Raw genomic sequence first — 22,752 nt, 5'->3', positions numbered from 1 at the left:
AGGGCTGAAATAAATGAGTAATTGTTAACATAAAATAATAGAACATTTTAATAAAAATTGGTATTTTTTCGTGAACATTAACTTATCAGACACTGAATAACTGCACAAATTAATAAGCATAACGCAAGTAAACCTATTTTTCTTATTCTCCAAAAGCGAAATATTTCCTGTTGCACACATCAAACAAGTCAGTACAAGACTAATGACGTGGCAATCAGCTGCTAAAATATTCGCTGCTAGTATTAGTGGAGAGAAATGGTGAGCCTGTGCATAAGACACATAAGGGAAATGAATGCAACACGATTATAGTAATCAGTCATTAGTGTACGTTGTAGTTGGTTATTAAAATTATGTATAACAGAATATTGTAAAAATTAAGTTACGAAATTTTTATTAAAACATTTCTTACATACCATTATATTGGTTGGGCCGCAAAAATATTCGTTGTGGGCCCCAAGTTTGACATGCTTGGTGTAATGTAATAGTGCAGTTTCATTCTTTTGCATATGGCTATCCAGTTTTCCTATCACCATTTACTGAAGAAACTGTCCTTTCCAAATTGTGTATTCTTGGCTCCTTTGTCATAAATTAATCGACCATATATTCATGGGTTTATTTCTGTGCTCTATTCTATTGCACTGATCTATGTGTTTGTTTTTATGCCAATACATACTGTTTTGATTGTTATAGCTTTGTAATATAGTTTGACATCAGGAAGCATGATGCCTCCAACTTAGTTCTTCTTTCTAAAGGCTGCTTTGGTTATTTGTGGTCTTTTGTGATTACACACAAATTTTAGATGTGTTCGTTCTATTTATGTGAAAAATGCCATTGGAATTTTAATACGGGTTGCATTGAATCTTTAGATTGCTTTGGGTAGTATAGACATTTTAACAATATTCTTCCATTCCATGAGCACGGGATATCTTTCTGTTTGTGTTTTCTTTTCTTTTTATTTTTTTATATATTTTATTGATTTTTTACAGAGAGGAAGGAAGAGTGATAGATAGTCAGAAACATCGATGAGAGAGAAACATCGATCAGCTGCCTCTTGCACACCTCCTACTGGGGATGTGCCCGCAACCAAGTTACATGCCCTTGACCGGAATCGAACCCGGGACCCTTCAGTCCGCAGGCCGACGCTCTATCCACTGAGCCAAACCGGTTAGGGCTGTTTGTGTTTTCTTTAATTTCTTTCATTAACACCTTAGTTTTCAGTGTGTAGATCTTTCACCTACCTTGTTCAATTTATTACTAGGTATTTTATCTTTTCAGTGCAAGTTAAAATGGAATTGTTTTCTTAACTACTAATGCAATATATTTTTGTATCCTGCCACTTTACTGAATTTATTAGTTCTAACAGTTTTTTGGTGGAGACAGTTTTACTTCATCCTTTCTTATTTGCATGCCTTTTACTTCTTTTTCTTGCTTAATTGCTCTGACTAGGACTTCCAATACTATGTTGAGTAAAAGTGGTGTGAGTGAGCATCTTTGTCTTGTTCCTGATCTTAAGAGAAAAAGGTTTTAGCTTTTCACTGTTAAACAATGATAGCTATGGGCTTCTCATATATGGCCTTTATTATGTTGAGGTATGTTCCCTCTGTATTCACTTCATTGAGAGTTTCTATCATAATGGCAACTTACTCTGAAATGCATCAAAAAGATAAAATGTGTGGATGGATGGGTGGATGGATGGACAGATGGTGATAGACCAAATGGAGCAAGTATTTTTTTTTTTTAAATATATATTTTATTGACTTTTTGCAGAGAGGAAGGGAGAGGGAAAGAGAGTTAGAAACATCGATGAGAGAGAAACATCGATCAGCTGCCTCCTGCACACCCCCCACTGGGGATGTGCCCACAACCAAAGTACATGCCCTTGACCGGAATCGAACCCGGGACCCTTGAGTCCCCAGGCCGACGCTCTATCCACTGAACCAAACCGGTTAGGGCCAAATGGAGCAAGTATTAAGTGATGAGTATATGGATGGTTGTTGAACAACTATTTTAATTGTTCTGTGTGATTGAAATTTTTCATAATAAATGCTTTAAAAATTTATTTAGCCTATTAGAAGATCATAGCTGCTCTGACAAAAAGTTGAGCAAGGTACTGGGAGAGGGATATGGAGTGACTGGGATGGGGGCTGCAATATTAAATAAGATCATTCAGGAAGGCCTCCCTGAGGAGATCTTAAAAATGAGAGTGTGAGCAACCAGAGATCTTGGGGGAGAATGTCCCCAGGCAAAGGGAACAGTAAGTACAGAAAGGTCCTGGGGCACATGCAGGTTCCTGAAGTAGTGAGGAGGCCAGCACAGCTGAAGTCAAGGGTATTGAGGGTGAATGTTGTGACTGGAGGAGCAGCAGGGATGCAGATCCCAGACTTCATGGGTCATTGTTTAGCCTTTGACTTTTGCTCTGAATGGGTGGGATGCAGGAACAGCATGGTCCAACAGGATCACTCTTGTCTTCTGTCAGTGTAGCGAGACCAGACTGAAGTAGGCAAGGCCAAAGCAAGGAGGCCAGTGAGGAGATGATAGTAGAGATGGTGGCGGCTTTGGCCTGAGTGGCAGTGGTTTAAGTGGTCAGATTCTGGAGATATTTTCTTTTAAATGTTTTTTATGGAAATATTTATTTACTTTAAATAATTTTATTGATTTCAGAGAGGAAGGGAGAGAGATAGAAACATCAATGATGAGAGAGAATCATTGGTTGGCTGCCTCCTGCACACCCCCTACTGAGGGGGGGCGGGGATCGAGCCCCTAACCCGGGCATGTGCCCTTGGTGGGAATTGAACCTGGGATCCTTTAGTCCACAGGCCGATGCTCTATCCACTGAGCCAAACCAGCTAGGGCTCTTATTTATTTTTTTTAATCCTCACCCAAGGATATGTGTGTTTTTATAAAATTGACTAGTGGCCCGGTGCATGAAATTTGTGCACATTAAAAGGGGATTAATTAGAGGAAATAATTTAATATTGCTATTTGCCCTTTCTCTATAATAGAAGTCTCAGAGATGAAAGAAAATTAGTAAAATGTATATGAAAACCTTCCTCCTGTCAGAGTCTGGGGCACACCACGGGACCCAGAGTCAAGTTCCCGCCCACCCACATGCGCCTCAAAATTGCATGAGACCCAGACCCGACTGGCCCCCCCGCCCCCTCATTGGGATAGATCCAGACCTGGCTAGTCCCACCCTTGTCAAGCCCTGCCAGGCAGGGAACGTAGCCTCAGGTCCCCTGGCCCGGTGCCAGGACGTGGGGCGTGGCCTGAGGTCCCCCAGCCCAGACCGGGGTGGGGGGGCATGCCTTGAGGTCCCCCATCAAGCCCCGCCAGATGTGGGACATTGAGATCCCCTGTCAAGCCCCACTGGGTGTGGGACATGGCCTGAAGTCCCCCGTCAAGCCCCGCCAGGTGGGGGGCAGGGGGGTGCAGCCTCAGGTTTCCCAGCCTGGCACCGGGAGGAGGGAACAGCCTCAGGTCCCCTGTCAAGCCCCATCGGCAGGGGGGGGGCGTGCAGCCTCAGGTCCCCCATGGGCGGGGGCACGGCCTGAGTTCCCCCGACCCAGCACTGGGGGTGCACCTTGAGGTCCCCTGTCAAGCCCCGCCAGGCAGGGGGGCGCAGCCTCAGGTCCCCTGGCTTGGTGCTGGGGTGGAGGGTGCGGCCTGAGGTCCCCTGGCCTGGTGCCAGCGTGGGGGGTGCAGCCTGAGGTCCTCTGTCAAGCCCTATGGGGGTGGGGGAGGGCGTAGCCTCAGGTCCCTGCTGATTGCTTGTTAAGGCTCCTTATGGGAACTTGGCCTCAGCTGTGGGTGCAGCCATCTTTGTGATGGAGTGATGGTCAATTAGCTTATTCCCTCTTTATTAGATAGGATTTTTAGAGAGAGAGGCAGGGAGAGAAACATTGATGTGAGAAACATTGATTGATTACCTCCCACATGTACCCGGACCTGGGATTGAACACCCAACCTAGGTATGTGCCCTCACTTGGAATCAAACCCACAACCTTTTGGTGTATGGGACGACACTCCAGTCAATGGAACCACCTGGCCAGGGTTGGAGATATTTTCAATATAGAACCAATAGGATTTGGGAATGGATTGAATGAGGGGGACGGGGAGGCGTAAGGGAAAGGAGTCAAAAATGACAGATGAGGACATGGAAGGTTACATGTTAGGGGAAGATCATGGGTTCATTTGGGGGTGGTCAAGTTTGTGATGTTTGCTAGACTTTCAAGTAGAGACAAGGCCAGGCCTTTGCAGTCAGAAAAGATGGGGGAGAGAAGGAAGCAGGGAGGAGAGAGACCAGAGGACTGGAGGAGGGCGTGTTAGCCCTGCTGACTGGTCAGGTAAGAGGAAGAGTGAGCACAGACCTTGAGATTTGCGGGATGGCCCCCTCCCCCACTGTAGCCTCAGCCTGGGCTAGTCTGACAAAAGAGAGGTGTAACCACTTCCCCAAGGCCATAGCCGACCTAGTTCTTTGTTTGCTCTTACTGGCTGTGATTACACTCAGTCTCCTACAACTTGGGGTTTGTGAGATATGTCCACATTGACACACTTAGCTCTAGATCAAGAGTCAGCAAACTAAGGCCAAATATGTTTTAGGAAATAACTTGACTGGGCTACAGCCATGCCCATTCCAGTGGTCTAAGGCTGCTTCCACACTAGTAGAACAATGGTTGCCAGGGACCATATGGCCTGTAAAGCCAAAAATATTTACTATCTGGCCCTTTAAAGGGAAAGTTTGCTAACTCCTCCTTTCCCCCTTTCACTGTAACAGTGTGTAGTTCTGTTACAGGAATACACAAGACATTTAATTGGACATTTAGGTGGGTCCCATGTTTTTGGCCATTATGGAAATGCTCCAGTAAACATGCCTAACTGTGTTTCCTTGGACTCATGTGCACCAGAAGTGAAATTCCTGGTTTATAAGATACGGGCATCTTCAGCTTGAGTAGATTTTGCCAAATTGCTTTCCAATGTGGCTAACATGGTTTACACTCCCATAGCAGTATAAAAAGTTCCCATATTCCTCTAAAACTTGGTATCGTGTTGTCAGACTTTTTTAGTTAGCAGTCCTTTAGTTTGTAGATTCCTTTGCTTAGTCTGGCTGTGAATGATCGTTTTCTCCTATCTTTTACCTTGTCTTGGTGCTCTGGCAGGGACTTCCAAACAAGACTGCATTTTGTTCAGTGAAAAAAATTTTAAAGTTTGTCCCTGGCTTTAAAGAAAATAATGCTTAACATTTTATCATATACTATAGTGTTTTACCATTAAGTATGATGTTTGCTGCAGGTTAGGTTTTAATTTTTATTTTGGGAGAGCTCACGTAGAAAATCGTTTGGACTAGTTGGTTTTTGAGGTATGTGTCTATTTCTTTTTACATTAGTCTTACAAATGATCTTTTCCTAGAAAATTGTCCATTTCATCTGTGTTTTAAATTTACTGGCATGGAGTGCATAATCTTATTGTTGTCATTTCTGATATATCGTAGTTATGTATCTTCTGAAATTAGTGTTTATTTCATTGTTTTTTTTCCCAAAGATCTAGCTTTGTGGTCCATACTAGTGTTTTTGTTCTATATTTCATCAATTTCTGCTCTTCATTATTATCTTCCTCCACTTTTTCTTTTTTACACTGTTATTCATTTTTTTAATTAAAAAAATTTAATCTTCACCTGGACATGTTTTTTCTTATTGATGAGAGAGAAAGAAGAGAAACATTTATCAGTTGCTTACCATATATGCCCTAACCAGAAATCAACCCCTCAACCTGGGTATGTGCCCTGACCAGGAATCAAATCCATCACCTTTTTGGTATACAGGACAATGCTCCAACCAACTGAGCCAGGGCTGTTATCCCTTTTAAAAATTCTTTGACACTGCTCATTTTCCATATTTCTTCTTACCTAATAAGGTTATCAATTTTCTAATTGCAGCTTATTATGCCCCACCTCCCGAGTTTTTATATGTTTCTCATTTTTTATTTGATCCAGTTTTAGTTTCTATATGATTTTATCTGAGTAATAAGTTTTTTAGAAGAATGTTTAAATGTCCAAACATTTGGAGTTTATTTTGCTCGTGTCTATCATCAGGGAATATGGTCTGTATGAAATGGATTCATTGATATCTGTTGAGCTGTGTCTTGGGGTCCAGTAGTTAGGCAATTTTTTTTGTAAAGGTTTCTTGTGTGCTTGAAAGTAAAATACTGGATTGGGTTCATGGTTTTGTCAGGGTCCATTGATCAGGATTATTAATAGCATTAAAATCTATTTTGGGGGGCTGTTTCATCTCTCAGTTACTGAAAGAGGTCTTAAATCTCCTACCATGCTACAGGATTTGACACTTTTCCTTTGTATCTTGTCACTTTTGCTTTATACATTTTCAACCCATTTTAAAACCTCTACAAGTTTAAAATTGTTACATCTTTCTTGAAAATTCATCATTTTGTGGTGACCCTCTTAAAAATTTTATTGATTTCAGAGAGGAAGGAAGAGGGAGAGATAGAAATATCGATGGGAGAAAATCATTATAGGCTGCCTCCCGCACGCCCCACACTGGGGATCAAGCCCACAACCCGGGCATGTGCCCTGACCTCTGGTTCATAGGTTGACACTCAACCACTGAGCTAAGCCGGCTGGACTGGTGACCCTACTTTATCCCTAATAATGACTTTTGCCTTAAAGCCTATCTTGTCTGATTTTCCTATAGATATCTTTTGGTTAGTTTTTCTCAAGTATACTCAAGTATACTTTTTTTAATATATATATTTTATTGATTTTTTACAGAGAGGAAGGGAGGGGGATAGAGAGTTAGAAACATCGATGAGAGAGAAACATTGATCAGCTGCCTCCTGCACATCCCCTACTGGGGATGTGCCAACAACCAAGGTACATGCCCTTGACCGGAATCGAACCTGGGACCCTTCAGTCCGCAGGCCGACTCTCTATCCACTGAGCCAAACCAGTCAGGGCTATACTTACTTTTTTTTTTTTTTTAACTTTTGGTGCCCTAAGGTCTTAAATGTCCTCTGGTAAATGGCATAGAGCTGCATTTTATTTTTCTTCATCAACTTGATCATCTCTGTTTTTTTTGTTTGTTTGTTTTTAATATATTTTTGATTTTTTACAGAGATGAAGGGAGAGGGTTAGAGAGTTAGAAACATCGATTAGCTGCCTCCTGCACACCCCCTACTGGGGATGTGCCCACAACCAAGGTACATGCCCTTGACCAGAATCGAACCTGGGACCCCTTAGTCCGCAGACTGATGCTCTATCCACTGAGCCAAACTGGTTAGGGCGATCATCTCTGTTTTAATAGATGAATGTAAAACATTTCCGACCTCTGGTTTGGCACCATTTATATACCAGTCTTTTTACTTTGCTTCCTTTTTCTTCTTTTCTGCCTGCCATTATATTTTAATACCCTTTACTAACTTTTTCTCTTTTCTGTCTTAGAAATCATACTTTCTATTCTTTTAGTGATTCCTCTTAAGTGTCTGAAATACATGCTTGACTGTAGAAAGCTGGGCAATTATCATTCTCCTCCTCTTCCTCCTCTCAAATAAACCAAGCTTCTTAGAACACCTGAGCTCTGATTACCCTTGCCAGTCTTACCTGTTATTGTTTCATGCTCCTTGTTTGCACTCCACAAATTAATCATCACTATTCATGTTCTAATTAAGTGCTTGTTTAGATGACTTACATGTTTACCAGTTTAGCTGCTCACCATTTTCCCATCTAATGTCTCATCTTTCAAGTTCTGCAAATTCACTGCAAAATGCCTAGGTGCTTATTTTAGTTTCATTTATCCTGCTCTGGATTTTATGTGAGGATCCTGGTCTTCAATCAATTTTGGAAACTCTTCTTAAGGAACTGCCTCTACAATAGTCTCTTTCTCTTTTGGAATTCTGATTGGACATGTGAGTTCTCACTTTACCTTTCCACTCACTTCCTCTTTTACGTTTCATCACCTTGTTTCTCTAGTTAATTGTTTGATTATTCTCCAGTTCAGAGATTCTCTTCTGCTGTGTGCAATCTGCTTGCCTGCCTTATTGAGACTTGAATGTCAATGGCTCTATTTTTCAATTCTAGGTATTTCTTTTAAAAGCTCTGTTCCTTTTTAGTGACTTGCTCTTTCATGCTTTGATCTCGCCCACCCACCTTTTCCCTTCTCTAACCCTCAGCACCTCATACTGTCCCTGGAACTAACAGACTGGGTGTGCGCTGTCAGATGGTAGTGACAGAGGGAAGAGAGGATGCTGAGTTGCAGCCTGACCCGTGATTTCCCCACTGCGAAGCGCTGACTCCGCTCCCACGACAGCCTCCTAGCTTTCCAGTCTCTGCCCAGCCCCGGCCTGGGACAGAGGGGCCACGCAGGCCATGACGTCACGCGACTGTGACGCCCCTGGGAGCCGCCGCCCCTTCCTGGTGCGGGCGGGGAATCCAGGCTCTTTGCGCCCTGACGTCAAGGTCCCGGCGGGCGGGTTTTGCGTCGGCCCAATGGGAGCAGTGCGCCGGCCTCCCCTTTAAGGAATGTTGTGACCTGACGTCACCCGAGCGAGTTACCTCCCGGAGCCTCCGACGCTGGGCTCAGCGTGAGCCCCAGAGCCCTTGAGCGCGAGGTGTGGAGCCCCCGAGCCCCAGTACCGCAGCCACCTCCCCGCCCCGGAGTCCCGGCCTGCGCGCCCCGCCGGGCCCGCGAGATGCCCTCGGACCGGCCTTTCAAGCAGCGGCGGAGCTTCGGTGAGGCCTGGTGGGCGATGTGCGAATCTGGGGAGGGGTTGGGGGTTGGGGAGTTGGGGGCGCGACCCAACCTCCAGCCGAAGGTGACGTCAGTCCTGTGACGTCAGCTTCCAGCCGGACCCCAAGCTCGGAGGCAGATTCTGGCCTGGCCCTCCCAACCCTGTCCTGTGTCCTAGCCTGCCAGACGGCCCGGGGGGCGGGGGGCTTTGGGGCCGGGCCGCCCCTCGAGAACAGACGGGGAAAACGGCACGGAGGACCCAAATCCAGCCTCACCGCCTGACCTCCTTCCGCAGCCGACCGCTGTAAGGAGGTGCAGCAGATCCGCGACCAGCACCCCAGCAAGATCCCGGTGAGTCCCACCATCCCCGCCTGGTCCCAGGCCCCGCCCCGGGCCCGCCCCGAGCTCACGCGGCCACGCCCTACCCTGTTCCCAGGTGATTATAGAGCGCTACAAGGGTGAGAAGCAGCTGCCAGTCCTGGACAAGACCAAGTTCCTGGTCCCGGACCATGTCAACATGAGCGAGTTGGTCAAGATAATCCGGTGCGTGGGCAGCAATCCTCAGAGGGGGACTTGAATCCTGCTGGGGTTGGGCTAGGTCCTGAGTGGGAGTGGGCATAGGATGGGGCATTGGGTCCCTTTTCTGGGAGGATGGGAAAGTTCAAGGTCAGGGATGGGTGTGAAGTGGAGTCAGGGAATCATTTTGGGGAGGGAGTCGGGGCTACGCCCGCCTGGCAGCCAAGCCCCTCACTGTGGGCTTGCCCTCCTGTCCACGTCAGGCGCCGCCTGCAGCTGAACCCCACGCAGGCCTTCTTCCTGCTGGTGAACCAGCACAGCATGGTGAGCGTGTCCACGCCCATCGCGGACATCTATGAGCAGGAGAAGGATGACGATGGCTTCCTCTACATGGTCTACGCCTCCCAGGAAACCTTCGGCTTCTGAGCCAGCAGTAGGGGGAGGGGTTGGAAGGGGAGTGGGAGGCCATGTCAGGCCCTGCCCAGGGAGCTCTTGGCTCCTGAACTGAGCTTCCTCTGCCCCTGGGGGGCCGGGCAGGGATGCTACCCCTTAGGGGATACCAACCACTCCGAATCTGCCCTGTGTGGATCCTGGGCCTGTCATGTTAGGGCTGCCCCTCTGGGTGCTGGCTGGGGGATGGTGGGGAGCAGCCCGCACCACCCCTGCTCTGTCTGGTTTGTCTTTTTTACTTTAGGCCCCTGCCTGTCTGCCCCTCCCCCACCCGAGGCTCTGCTTCCTGCCTGGAACCACCCACCCTTGAAGGACTGGCCCCTGGCTCACCTGTCTTGACATGGTGTATGGATCTGTGGTCACTGTCCCTCTGCAGAATAAAGATTACTCAGGCCTGTCTGGCCCTTTGCCTCCAGCTGCTTGGGGAGTGGGGAGGGCTGCTGGTGGCCTGTCCCACGCCATTCTCGGCTCACCAGTGCACAACTTGTTCTGTGGACTTAGGGTTCATTCTGGAAATCCACACCCTTGTGTAGTATACATGGTAGTATGAGGGGCCCACACCTTCCAGGAGTGCAGTGTGGGCCCAGGGTAGACTTCATACCAAAAAAAATTTATTAAGTCAACAACCTAACAAACCCTGCTCACCTGCTTCCTCCCCTTTCCTGTCTGGGAGGGGGCTCCTTTACGCGCAGAGCCAAAAACTGTGGGTCCAAGTGGAGGTGCGCCTGGCAAAGCCCCACAGGCCTTGCTGCCAGCCTTGGCTCTCCTCTGGTGCCAAGATTGTGACCCTGGACTTGAACCTCATCTGCCTGAGGACTTGCCTGCTGGCAATTCTGGCTAGAGGGCTTGGCCCAGCTTTTGGCCTGTCCACCCCCTGAAGTCCATGCAGCCCTGTGCCCAGGCAGGCCTACTTGAGCACAAGCATGGCCTCTGTGCCGTCCTTGGCCGTCAAGTAGAGACCATGAGTGAGGTAGTACTCTCGCCGCAGGAAGGCATAGAAGTAATCAGAAATCAGCAGGATCTGTGGGGGGAGAGGAGAGACTGTGAGAAGCTTCGAGGTACCTCCCCGTAAACCTTGGGCCCCTGAGGAGCTAGGCAGGTGTTGGGGAGACCCTACCACCTCAGGATCTACACTTGACCCTGCAAGGTCTCACTGGCACCTTAGAAGTGCCCGTATAGCCCCCTCCCGCCCTCCACCATTGCCTACAGCTCCTTCTCAAGCCCTGGCCTCTGAACTCCAGACTGGTACTTCTGCAGCCAGACCTCACCTCGTGGGTACCCACAGGCCTCTTGGATGCACCCTAGCCAGGCTCCCTCTCAAACCAGTTTCTCCCACTGGGAACCCAGGCCTCACATCTTCCAGGTGCTCCAGCCACAGGATCACCTGATACTTCTCCCATATACACAGCCACCAAGTACTGTCAGTTCTACCTCCTAAGCTCTCAAATCCACCCATTTCTACCCATCTTAACAGTTGCCACCCTGGACAAAGCCACTGTCATCAAACAGCAGTCCCATCTCTGGGCTTCCTAATCTCACACCTCCCCTTCCCTCAGTCCATTTTCCCTGACAGCCAGAGTTTGCTTTTCAAAACAAATCTGGTCATGTTAAGACCCTCTACAGCAGTGGTTCTCAACCTTCCTAATGCAGCGACCCCTTAATACAGTTCCTCATGTTGTGGTGACCCCCAACCATAAAATTATTTTCGTTGCTACTTCATAACTAATTTTGCTACTGTTAATGAATCATAATGTAAATATCTGTGTTTTCCGATGGTCTTAGGCTCTAAAGCAGCGGTTGAAAACTGCTAGCAGGGTCGCCTAAGACCATCGGAAAACACAGATATTTACATTACGATTCATTAACAGTAGCAAAATTACAGTTATGAAGCAGCAACAAAAATAATTTTATGGTTGGGGGTCACCACAACATGAGGAACTGTATTAAAGGGTCGCGGCATTAGGAAGGTTGAGAACCACTGCTCTAAAGGCTTCCTATGGCTAGCTAGTAGGGTGAAGATCACGCTCCCTGGGGCTCTGAGGCCTTGTACCTGGTCCCTGTTGTGTACATGCCTCACGCTCTCCCCTGTCCCACCTCACTCTGCTCCAGCCACACTGGCCTCTCCCCTTCCATTGCAGGATCTTGGCTGTTTCCTCTGACTGGAATGCTCTCTCCACTTTCATCTAGTCAACCCCTGCTTGCCCCCCTTCAGACTTCAGGAAGATCTTCCTCAGAGAAGCTCACCCATATGCCCCAGACTGAATCTTGGCCCCATTAACTCTATTTGGCAGCATAAACTCATCCAAATTGCAGTTTTACATTCGTTTCTGTGACGTCTGACGAGTGCTCCTCCCTCCCTGCACTGGGCACAATGGTATGTGCACCCAGCTCTCTGTCTTTCCTGTTGAACCACGGAATCAGAAGAGCCCTAGACGTGCAGCCCACCATCCCTCTCAGAGGCCCAGAGCAGAACTGGGATTTGCCAAGGTCCCCACATGCTGGACCTACAGTCTTACAATCCATTTGGCCCAAGCTCCCAAGATCTCCAGTGCCTGGAGCAGGAGGAGCAGGGCCAGCCCCATGGAAGAATGAGGAGAGGGGCTCACCAGTGCAGACACCACCAGTTCTCAGGCACTCAGAGGCCTCTCAGACTATCAGCACCAACCACCTCTTGGCACAGATGGGCAGACAGAAACCCAGAGCAGGGGGAGCACCCGGCTAGGGTCTTGGAGCAGATCAGAGGTTGAGCTGAGCCTGGGATCTCGGCCCCTGACCCTGAGACCCCAATCCTGGGCAGCCTCTCTCACACTGTGGACAGGAAGGAGAGCACAGAGTGACCTGGAGGAGGGGCTCAGGGCCAATACCAGCGATGGCTTTAGGATAAGGACACCACTGGAGCCTGTCTAGAAGGATGATGAAAATTAAGGCACAAGGGGTTCAATAGTTGGTCTAAAACGATACAGGGACAGCTGGACTCATGGCCGTGACCTGCAGGGCCATGCACCAGTATGCAGAGGGCACAGAACTCAGGCACTGTGGGTACTAGTAGAGCAGACAAAGTCCAGGAAGCCCTCAAGGCCTTGCACCACAGCTGCCCTATGGGGGCAGGTATCACAGCAAACACTGACCTCACATCCGACAGCCCCTGTCTTACACAGGCACAAGGTTCCTGGTCTGGGGAAGCCTGTAGCTGTGGCAGAGCTGGTGGGGTCTGATCCCCAAGCCAGGTCAGATGAGGGGCAAGTGCAAAGTCACAATTCACAAAAGAAATGAGCCAACTCCAATGTCACATAATCAGCTGGACAAGTAATAGGAAGTCAAAATACTAGGTATTAGGTTGAACCATATGAAATTGCCATTTTGCAGCTCAGAAACAGTTGAATATTGTCAATTTCATATAGTTCAAATGTTAAAGAGAAAAGAACCAAGAAATACAAACAGAGTAAGCATGTTATCCAGAAGTTCCTGAACAAATAAATAGCTGTAAGACTTTAGGGAGTTATTATTTTTCCTTAAAAGCCTTAACTTTGGCCGAAACCAGTTTGGCTCAGTGGATAGAGCGTCGGCCTGTGGACTGAAGGGTCCCGGGTTCGATTCCGGTCAAGGGCATGTACCTTGGTTGCGGGCACATCCCCAGTGGGAGGTGTGCAGGAGGCAGCTGATCGATGTTTCTCTCTCATTGATGTTTCTAGCTCTCTATCCCTCTCCCTTCCTCTCTGTAAAATATCAATAAAATATATTTTTTTTAAAAAAAGCCTTAACTTTGTAAATTAGGTGCATGTATTATGTTGATAAAAATAACAATCATCCAATACATAATTGAATAATACACAAATGGTGGGAAATTCCTTTTGATATCCTTGCAGGAGAATTAAAAATAAGCCCTAGCTGGTTTGGCTCAGTGGATAGAGCATTAGCCTGCGGACTGAAGGGTCCCAGGGTTCGATCCTGGTCAAGGGCACATGCTTGAGTTGCAGGCTGGGTCCCAGTATGGGGCGTGCAGGAGGCAGCCGATCAATGATCCACTCTCATCATTGATGTTTCTATCTCTCTCGGTCTTCCTCTCTGAAATCAATAAAAATATATGAAAAAGTTATATATATAAAAGCCTAAGTGACCGAATGACCTAATGACTGGTCGCTATGATGCACTCTGACCACCAGGGGGCAGACGCACAATGCAGGAGCTGCCCCCTGGTCGCCAGTGCGCTTCCACAGTGGGAGCGCTGCTCAGCTGACCGACCTGTCCTGGTGGCCCACTGGCCCAGCGGCAGCCACTCACTCTCTCAGTAGTCCTGCAGGTCCAATCTTGGGAGAACTGGCTAGGCACCAACGGACTGGCCTGGCTGGCATGATTGATCCCGGCAGCACTGCCAGCCTCCTGGAAGCCGGCCTCAGGCACTGTGGCCGCTTCCCCTCCCTAGATGCTCAGCAAGGAAGAAAGCATATAAAAGCGGCTTCCAGGTGGCTCCTGACAACCGGCATGAAGGTCAGTGGGACAGAATCAGATCCTGGCCAGCAAGGGCGTCCCACTGCACTGTGTCCCGGCACCCTCCACTCGGGACAGGCACGAGTTGCAGGGCTCAGGGCTAGCAAGTGCCGCTGCAGCGCGAGCCTCTCCCAATCGGGACTGACTGGGTGCGAGCCCAAGGCAGGCGCAGCAGGGCCGGGATGAGTGGGAGTGGCAGGCAGGAGCGGCAGGCTGCGTTGGACTGTGGGTTTTGGCCCGATCCCCGCAGGCCAACCCCAAAAGACCCCACCTGTGCACAAATTCGTGTGCCAGGCCTCTAGTAATTATAATAATATATGAACTCTTTCCTCTCGCCACCCAAGATGCCTAAGGGGAAGAAGGTGGCACTGGCCCCTGCTGTCATGAAGAAGCAGAAGGCCAAGAAGGTGGTCAATCCCCGTTTGAGAAAAGGCCCAAGAATTATGGCATTGGACAGGACATCAAGCCCAAAAGGGATCTCACCTGCTTTGTCAAATGGCCCCACTACCTACATTCGGCTGCAGCAGCAAAGGGCTATTCTCTATGAGCATCTGAAAGTGCCTCCTGCCATTAACCAGCTCACCTAGGCCCTGGACCGCCAAACTGCTACTCAGCTGCTGAAGCTGGCCCACAAGTACAGACCAGAGACAAAGGAAGAGAAGAAGAGGTTGTTGGCTCAGGCTGAGAAAAACGCCGCTGGCAAAAAGGGGTGTCCCCACCAAGAGGCCACCTGTCCTTTGAGCAGGGGTTAACACTGTCACCACCCTGGTGGGGAACCAGAAGGCCCAGCTGGTGGTGACTACACACAATGTGGATCCCATCCAGCTGGTGGTCTTCCTGCCCTCCCTGTGCTGGCAGATGGGGTTCCCTACTGCATGAGCAAGGGGAAGGCCAGGCTGGGTGTCTCGTCCACAGGAAGACCTGCACCACTGTTGCCTTCACGCAGGTAAACTCGGAAGACAAGGCAGCTCTGGCTAAGATGGTGTAGGCTATCCAGACCAATTACAGGACAGATATGGTGAGATCCGCCGCCACTGGGGAGGCAATGTCCTGGGTCCAAAGTCGGTGGCTCGCATTGCCAAGCTGGAAAAGGCCAAAGAACTGGCCACTAAGCTGAGCTAAGTGTGCACTATGGAGTTTTTTGTACATAAAATAAAAATTCTTCTCCAACCTAAATAAATAAAATATGTAGATAATCCCCCTTCCAGAAAGTAGAGCTTAATTCTTGCCCACTATCACCCCCTGCCCCTGAGGGTGGGCTAGGCTTGGTGACTCACTCCCAAAGAACAGAGCAGTGCAGGGAAAACGGCAACTTCCCCTAGAGGAGACTGGAAACAGTGGTAACCAGACGATGAAGGGTAACAGCATGAACTACTGCCTGAGTGTTCCAGAAACCCCACACCTGGTCCCATGATGAAAAAGCATCAGCCAAACTGGAAGTGGGGACACCCGACAGGCTCCCTGGCCAATGCTCCTCAAGATTGTCCAGGTCATGAGAAATGAGGAAAGCGAGCAGAGGACACAGGGAGACTTGACAACTAAGTGTAATGTGGTGCCTTTGACTGGACCCTAGGAGCCATGACAGGGAAAACTGGGAACTCTACTTCATGTCTGGAGTTTACTTAGTCATAATGGACCAGGGTCAGTTTCTTGGTTTTGACAAATGTGTCATGGTAACTTAAGATGTGAACAACACGGAAAAGGTGGAAGCAAGATCTAGAGAGTCAGAAAACTGCTTCCTGTGGCAATCATTTTCTACGTGGCACTTTCCAACTGAATAAAGCTTTCCCCACCCAACCCCTCACAACCCCTCACAACCACCCTCTAGGCTGAGGAAACTCAGGCAACCACCCCCTTGCCCCAGGTTGAAACAGCCTCCTGCCTGGGCTCCGGTTCCAGCTTACAGCCCTCACCTCTCTTCCCTTCCTGGCAGAGTGAGGTTTTCAGAGCGTGAATCTTATCACAGTTGTCCTCAGCTTAAAACCAGAAGCTCAGCCTGGTCCTCAGCACAGTGAGGCCCAGGAGGCCAGATGGCTCTGACACTGCTGACCTGAAATGGCCTCGTTCCTATCAGGTGGCACTCACCAGGCCTAAGAGCTCCCTTCTCCCCCCCGCCCCGCCCCGCACACATCCCATCTCAGGACTCCTCTTAGAGAGGCCTCCCTCCAGAGCTTCCTAACTGCCCAGCTCTGAGCTGTTTGTCTTGTTCATAGCACTACCCGGCTACCCCAGTCCTGCCTATTTCCTTTTCTTTCTCTCCCACAGACTGTGGGCTCCTTAGAAGCAGGACTATGTCTAGTTCACCCCTAGTAGAGTGGTGCACAGTAGGAACCTAATTCATACTTGCAAATAAGTAAATCAGGCTCACGGAGCTCTGTGACTTGTCTAAGGCCAGCGAGCCAGATGGGCTGGGAATTACTGGAATTAGGGGTTCCTAAGCCCAGGCCTTCTGGCTGGCCGTGCCCCCATGCATTTAACCCAGGCTTTTCCTGACATTCTGGCTGTGGGGGTAGGATATGAAAGCTTGTGAGAGACAAGCTTGGGATGCTGAGCACTGACCTAAGGTCTGATGATGAGAGGGACAAAGGAATGAAGACCTTGGTAAATGCCACTGGAGGAGGAAATCAAAGTAAATATGCACAGCCAGCTGGACAAGGGCTCAGCCTGGGCCACAGGTACCCTCCACCACACAACCCACAGGAATAAGCCTGGAATGGGCCGCCATCTGGTCACAGTGGGGGCTACATACCACCCAACACTGCGGATCTTCCCACATGTCCCCTCACATTGCCACTCCCCAGAATGAAACCAGAGGCAGTTCCAGGAGACAGGACTGGGGTCTCATTTGTCCTGAAGTGAATAAGCAAGTGCTAAGCAGGGCCCAATGTGCCAGTGGGTTGGTGCCCAGATTCCAGGGCTTCCTGGAGACAGAAAACAGGGCCAGCCCAGGACCTACAGGGTCTAAAGCACAGAGCAGCGCCAGGGCAGCCTCCCATGTGAGGCGGCAGCAGCTCCAAGCATGTTCCAGACCCTGCTGGAAGGGATGGGCAGGGTGTGACAGAGCAGGAGTGGGGCTCTCAGGGCCTGCTACAGAGGCAGGAGGGGAAGGGAGCTCTAAATGCATGGGGGCACCCCTAAGAATCCAGCAGAACTTGCCACAGGCCCAGCTTGGACCAAATCAGACTGGAACTGGGAGGTTAGGATATACAAAATTGAGAGATCACTGGTCATAAAATGTGGTTTCTAATCCCTGCTCACTCCATTCATTCATCAATAAACAGTCACTGAATATTCTTGGTGCTGGGGATACCGTGGTGAAAGAGAGAGACCAGGGGGCTGCCCCAGTGGAATCTGCAGTCTACAGGGAGGACGTGATGAACAAGGGCATGAATAAGGGCCCCTCTTTGGAGTTTTGTGACTTCCAAGCCTCAGCTTCTTCATTTGTGTCAGGGAATAACAACAGTGCCTCCCTCAAAGGTGAATTAAGTGAATTCCTTATCCTAATAAAATCAAATAAAACAACTTAAAGGGCTGTCAGTAGAGGAGTAGTTACGTCAGGTGTGATGAGTCCACACACTCGGGACTCAAAAAGGATCTTCCTCTCTCATGTACGAACACAGGTCACCAAGGCATTTTATTAAAAGGACAAAAAGTCATACTTCATTGTGATGCCAACAATAACACACACACACCTCTTTCTCCATGTGCTCATGAGTAGATGCAAAGCACAGGGAAAGGTCCAGGCCACAAAAGCACATGATCCAGAAGATGAGAGATCGTAGGAGCCTGGCCTCTAGCAAGCTCTCTTTAAACATGAATCCCTATTATAATTTGGGGGAAAGACTCCCTGTTTCCTGATTTTAAGTTGAATCAGGGTGAGTGGGACATCTTATTTTACTCGTTTTAAAAAAGCTAAATTTGGTGCATAACCCCTCTGGGGAACACAACCATGCCATTTCCTTCCCCCTTCTTCCCTCACTCCCCTGGCCCCGCCCCCTGGCATGCATCTCCTAAACTCTGGGGGACCCTATGAGGCTTGCAAACAGGGGAGCAATTGGCAGCGGCAGCTCATCCAGGGCTAACCCCCGGAACCTGTCCCTAAAGCCCCCTTTCCTCTGACTTCCCAGTGAGCCAAAGCAGCCCCACCTAGGCTCTCCTATTGCTTCTTCTATGCTAAGCCCTTCCTTGTCTCACTGTCTCCTGCCTTAATAAATGTTCTCTCAAAGTCACCTAAAAAAAAGAAAAAAGACAAAAAAGCTAAATTAAAATGCATTCATTTTTGTTTATATGTCATCCTTGATGACCCGTCTTTTGCAGGTCCTGACCTGCAGAAGAACAGGTTCAGAAACAAAGAGGAGGGGGGACTGTTCTGTTTCCCTCAGTTTCTGGGTCTGAATGGTTTCCTAGGAAATTGCTGTGGGTATTTGAAAAGGAAGTTTGTGCTATTTCCCATGTCGACATATGAATAATGGCAATAGGACCACACATTACATGTCCAATTCTTTCAACACCCTGAGAGGTGGGAGAAAACTGCCACCCAGAGAAATTCAATCATTTGCTGAAGGTCACACAGTAAGGAAGTGGAGGGGGACCTCAATCATCCAATCTATCTCAGTGTACACACACACACACACACACACACACGCTTCCCTCTATGGACGGGTGTTGTCATTTCCTGGTCACTGACTCTGAGGCACAATTAGCTAATGATCCGTGCCACATGCTGAAAAACACTTACTGGCCCCAGGGGGAAGGATGTGGGCCAAGGTCACTAGTGGTTTACCTGCTGGTGAAACTAATAATATACCAATAATTTGTTCTATTATAGGGTATCCACTGACCAACTCTAACAGAGCAGGGCTTAAAATCTACAGGCCAAGATGTTCCCTATATTCAGCTCCTGATTCAGCAATGACGGCCTGGCTCTGGATGCCTGCTGAAAATCCACACTCATCCAGTTCTCAGGATAGCTCTGATCTGTCTTGCCCAGGGAGAGGAGAAGGAGGACCAGTAACTCTGGCACCGTCCCAGATAGGAGAGCTGAGAAGAGCTAGCTTTGGGACTGGAACACGTCCCTGAATGTCATACTTTTCAATGGCAACACTGACTACAGGTCAGACTGAAGCAGAGGAGCCTGGTGCTATGGAGGACATTGCTGGGGCTTCACTGGCCAGAGACCAGGTTCTGGCAGAAGCTGGAGAAGGGTTGTGGGCAGAGCAGCCACCCACTGACCTTAGCCACTGGGGGTGACTTGGCTCCCTCCTGCCCACCGCCTAGGTGATCTCCCCTTCCCCTCTCACTCTCTGAGTCTGTAAGGTCCAGTTCCTACTCATTCCCTGTGGCCTCCCTTGACCACTCACAACAGGAAAGGTATCTGCTCCCTCTAGATTCCTCCAGTGCTTACTCTGCACATTTGGCCATTAATCACACGATGTTCCCCCTGGCTATCTTTGGTTCATTCATTCAACAAATATTTGCTAAACAATGCTCTGTACCAAGCACTGGTAGCTGGGGACCCTGCAATGGGTAGGACAGGCCAATCTCTGCCTTTATGAAGCTCACAGGCAGAGAGAGAAGAATAAATAATCTAGTTATAGATTGGGTAAGTGCTATGAAGGGGGCTAAGAAAGACAGCGGGGCAGGGGAACCTCATGAAAGGCCTCTTTGAGGAGGTGACATTTAACTCATACTAAAATTCCGAATGTCTCAGATTTAAACCCTGTGACTACCAACAGGTGCGAGGGCAGGGGTAAGTATAACCTTCATGACAAGGGCTGCTCTTTTACCTCAGCCAATGCTCCCAGACAGCAATATGACTTGAGTGCCTGCCTTGGTGAATAAGGGCCCCCATCTGACCAGCCCCTTTAGTGATCTGGTGGTGGCAGCCACAAAGCCCCAAGCCAGCAGTCCCGGAAGCATCTGACCCCACAGAGTTGTCTCTGGCTCAGAGCCAGAGCCCAGATCCTAGGAGGCCGATGACACATTGTGCTGGCTGTGCTTGAACAAACCACAGCTTACAGTCCCTTGGACCACTGTTGGGAAGCCTGGAGGTTGGTCTGACCTGTCTGAAGGGCAAATTGGCAATATCTGGCCAAATGTACAATGTATATGCCCTCTGCTTCAGCAAATTCCACACCCTGGAATCTATCCTAAGAAAATACTGGCATGCCTATACAAGAGTATGCAAAGGGATACGCAAAACAACTCTTCCATTTATAGCAAAATAATCAGAAGCAACCTCAATGTCCATCAGGATACATCATGGTACATCCTAACCATGGGATATCGGAGCCATTAAAAAATTATCGCGAGATCAGATCACTAAGTGAAAAACAGCAGTGCAGGATGTGATTTCTTTATGAAAACAAAAAAGCTCTTGTGTGTGCGTATGTATGTATGCACAGGGGATGTCTGCAGACACACACCAGACTGACCCCAGTGATCACAGCTGCACGGGACAAGGGATAAGGCCCAGGCGGATCTCCAATTTTCATTCTATATGTTTCTATGTTGACTTCTTTTCCCTAGCAATAATGAATTCATATATTATTTGATTAAATTCATGTATTTGTATGATTAAAAACACATTTTAGCACTAGCTGGTTTGGCTCAGTGGATAGAGGATCGGCCTGTGGACTGAAGGGTCCCAGGTTCAATTCTAGTCAAGGGCACATGCCCAGGTTGCGGGCTCGATCCCTAGTGAGGGGCGTGCAGGAGGTAGCTGATCAATGATTCTCTCTCATCATTGATGTTTCTATATCTCTCTCTCCCTCTCACTTCCTCTCTGAAATCAATAAAAATATATTGAAAAAAAAATTTTTTTAAAAAAGGTAAAAGGCAATGCCAAAAATTCAGCCTGGTTTTTCACTGTAGCTGAGTCATTAACACACTCCATCTACCCAGCCTTTGCTTTCCACCCCCAGTCCCATCCTCCTGTCCCAACAATTCAGTTCCTCTTGCCTTTAATGGCACTTGACCACTTGCCGAGATCTCCATGCCATTTACAGAGACCCTTGCTTCATAAAGGTGCCAAAGGCAGCACATAGAAAGCTGTTATCTGGCAGGTTCCACAGATGCTTCTTCATCACTGCAATCCCACCCCTGGCCCACACCTGACACTCATGACTGGACAACAAGCTGGGGACTATTTCAGTGGCGCTCACCAAGCTCCCAGCGTCCCAGGGCAGGCCCAATGCCCTCACATGCCAGTCATCACTTTAAAAAGAAAAGGAAGGGGATTTTAGAAAGACCGAAGAGCCAGAACAGCCCTCCAGATTCCTCCGAGACACTAAGTCGAATCCTGCAGGATATAGGTAGAAGGTGCTGAGCACCCACCATCAATAACTGCTGTATGACAGGCCTGCTCCCACCCAGGCCACAGGCCCTTCATCACTCTTCCTGTTGTTCACAAATCAAGATAAATAGCTGGGCTGGACATTAATTGCCCAGAAATGTCCATGCAGGAAATACCAGGCCCATCACTCACAGCAAAAACCCAAACTCCCTCCTTTCTTCCCAGCAGCTAACCTTGGAGGCAAGCCTCCCCCTGGGGTTATTCAGTGCCATCATAGGCTCCCCAGCTAGCCCTGCTTCCCTTCCAGCCCATTATGCACAGGAAACGCCTGGCTGTGCCAATGGCAAATTAAATGGTAAACGGCACAACGGATCCCACAGGACCTCCATGATGAGGACAGAGCTGTCCCGAGAGGATGCAGCACAACGGACAGGGACCTTTGGAGGTGTTTGCTCATCCACCTGAAACAGAATCTCTGGAAGAGCTTGTGAAAACTTCAAATTTCTGACCGTTTTCCACATCTACTGAGTCAACATCTGTGGAAGTGGGATTAGAAAATCTGCTTATTTTACTGACAATCAAAGCCATGTAATGGTAACAGTCAGATATAACTACATAATTTAATACAGATTAACAAGCTCCCCCCGCCCCCCAGTGATTCTGCTGCTGCAAACCACTGCTCTACAGCACAAGGGGGAGGCTTGCCCTGGGTCAGGGAGGGCGGGCTCCTCGCTGGTACTTCTCATTTAGTGACCCCATGGCCTCCTCTCCTGCTACTCCCAGCCGTGCAATTTGCACTTCAGACTCACCCAGTAGGTAGACCCAACCATTCCTCAGGTACCTGTCTTTGCTCCTGCTGTCCCCAGAGCCTCTCCTCCCCCTGCTCCTGCCCTCCCCACCCTCACACGGTGCATTCACTCGGTGCCATGCAGCCCAGGCACTGTTACAGAAAGAGTGTGGTCTCAGAAACCAAGCCTTCCCTCCATTTTGTTCTTGGCTCCTCCAGTGACCTTGGGCAAGAGGCAACCTTCATGAGCCTTGATTCCCATTTGTTGTTTTTTGTTTGATTTTTAAAATCTTCATCCAAGGATACTTCTCCACTGATTTTTAAAGAGAGTGGAAGAGAGAGGGCAAGACAGAGAGAAATATCAATGTGAGACAAACCCATCGACTGGTTGCCTTCTGCACGTGCCCCAACCAGGACCCAGGCCGGGAAGGAGCCTGCAACCGAGGTATGTGCCCTTGACCAGAATTGAACCCAGGACCCTT

The 22,752-nt window shown here is 48.7% G+C and overlaps 2 protein-coding genes and 1 pseudogene across 4 annotated transcripts in view; 2 read left to right on the top strand and 1 right to left on the bottom strand.

Annotated features, from left to right (window-relative positions):
• Window positions 1-8,424: 8,424 nt before the first annotated feature.
• On the top strand, window positions 8,425-10,102 carry MAP1LC3A (microtubule associated protein 1 light chain 3 alpha). Its single transcript, XM_080685026.1, has 5 exons — window positions 8,425-8,737; window positions 9,031-9,086; window positions 9,172-9,278; window positions 9,515-9,684; window positions 9,946-10,102. Exons 1-4 carry the CDS (start codon window positions 8,698-8,700, stop codon window positions 9,675-9,677), a joined length of 366 nt encoding a protein of 121 aa, XP_080541152.1. The 5' UTR covers window positions 8,425-8,697; the 3' UTR covers window positions 9,678-9,684; window positions 9,946-10,102.
• A 188-nt stretch (window positions 10,103-10,290) lies between these two features.
• The window catches only part of PIGU (phosphatidylinositol glycan anchor biosynthesis class U), a 105,896-nt gene continuing 93,434 nt past the window's right edge, over window positions 10,291-22,752 (bottom strand). For both annotated transcript variants that reach the window (XM_080685024.1, XM_080685025.1), the window contains one exon: window positions 10,291-10,722. In XM_080685024.1, coding sequence (XP_080541150.1) covers window positions 10,609-10,722 — 114 coding nt within the window. In that variant the 3' untranslated portion in view covers window positions 10,291-10,608. The remainder of the gene's footprint in view (window positions 10,723-22,752) is intronic.
• Window positions 14,534-15,311, top strand: LOC308255821 (large ribosomal subunit protein eL8-like; annotated as a pseudogene). The gene has a single exon. The product of its transcript is annotated as a large ribosomal subunit protein eL8-like (transcript).

The sequence above is a fragment of the Plecotus auritus genome, assembly GCF_963455305.1.
Source record: "Plecotus auritus genome assembly, chromosome: 8".
NCBI lineage: Eukaryota > Metazoa > Chordata > Mammalia > Chiroptera > Vespertilionidae > Plecotus > Plecotus auritus.
The sequence above is the reverse complement of the archived record's forward strand: the minus strand, read 5'-3'. Positions and strand labels throughout refer to the sequence as shown.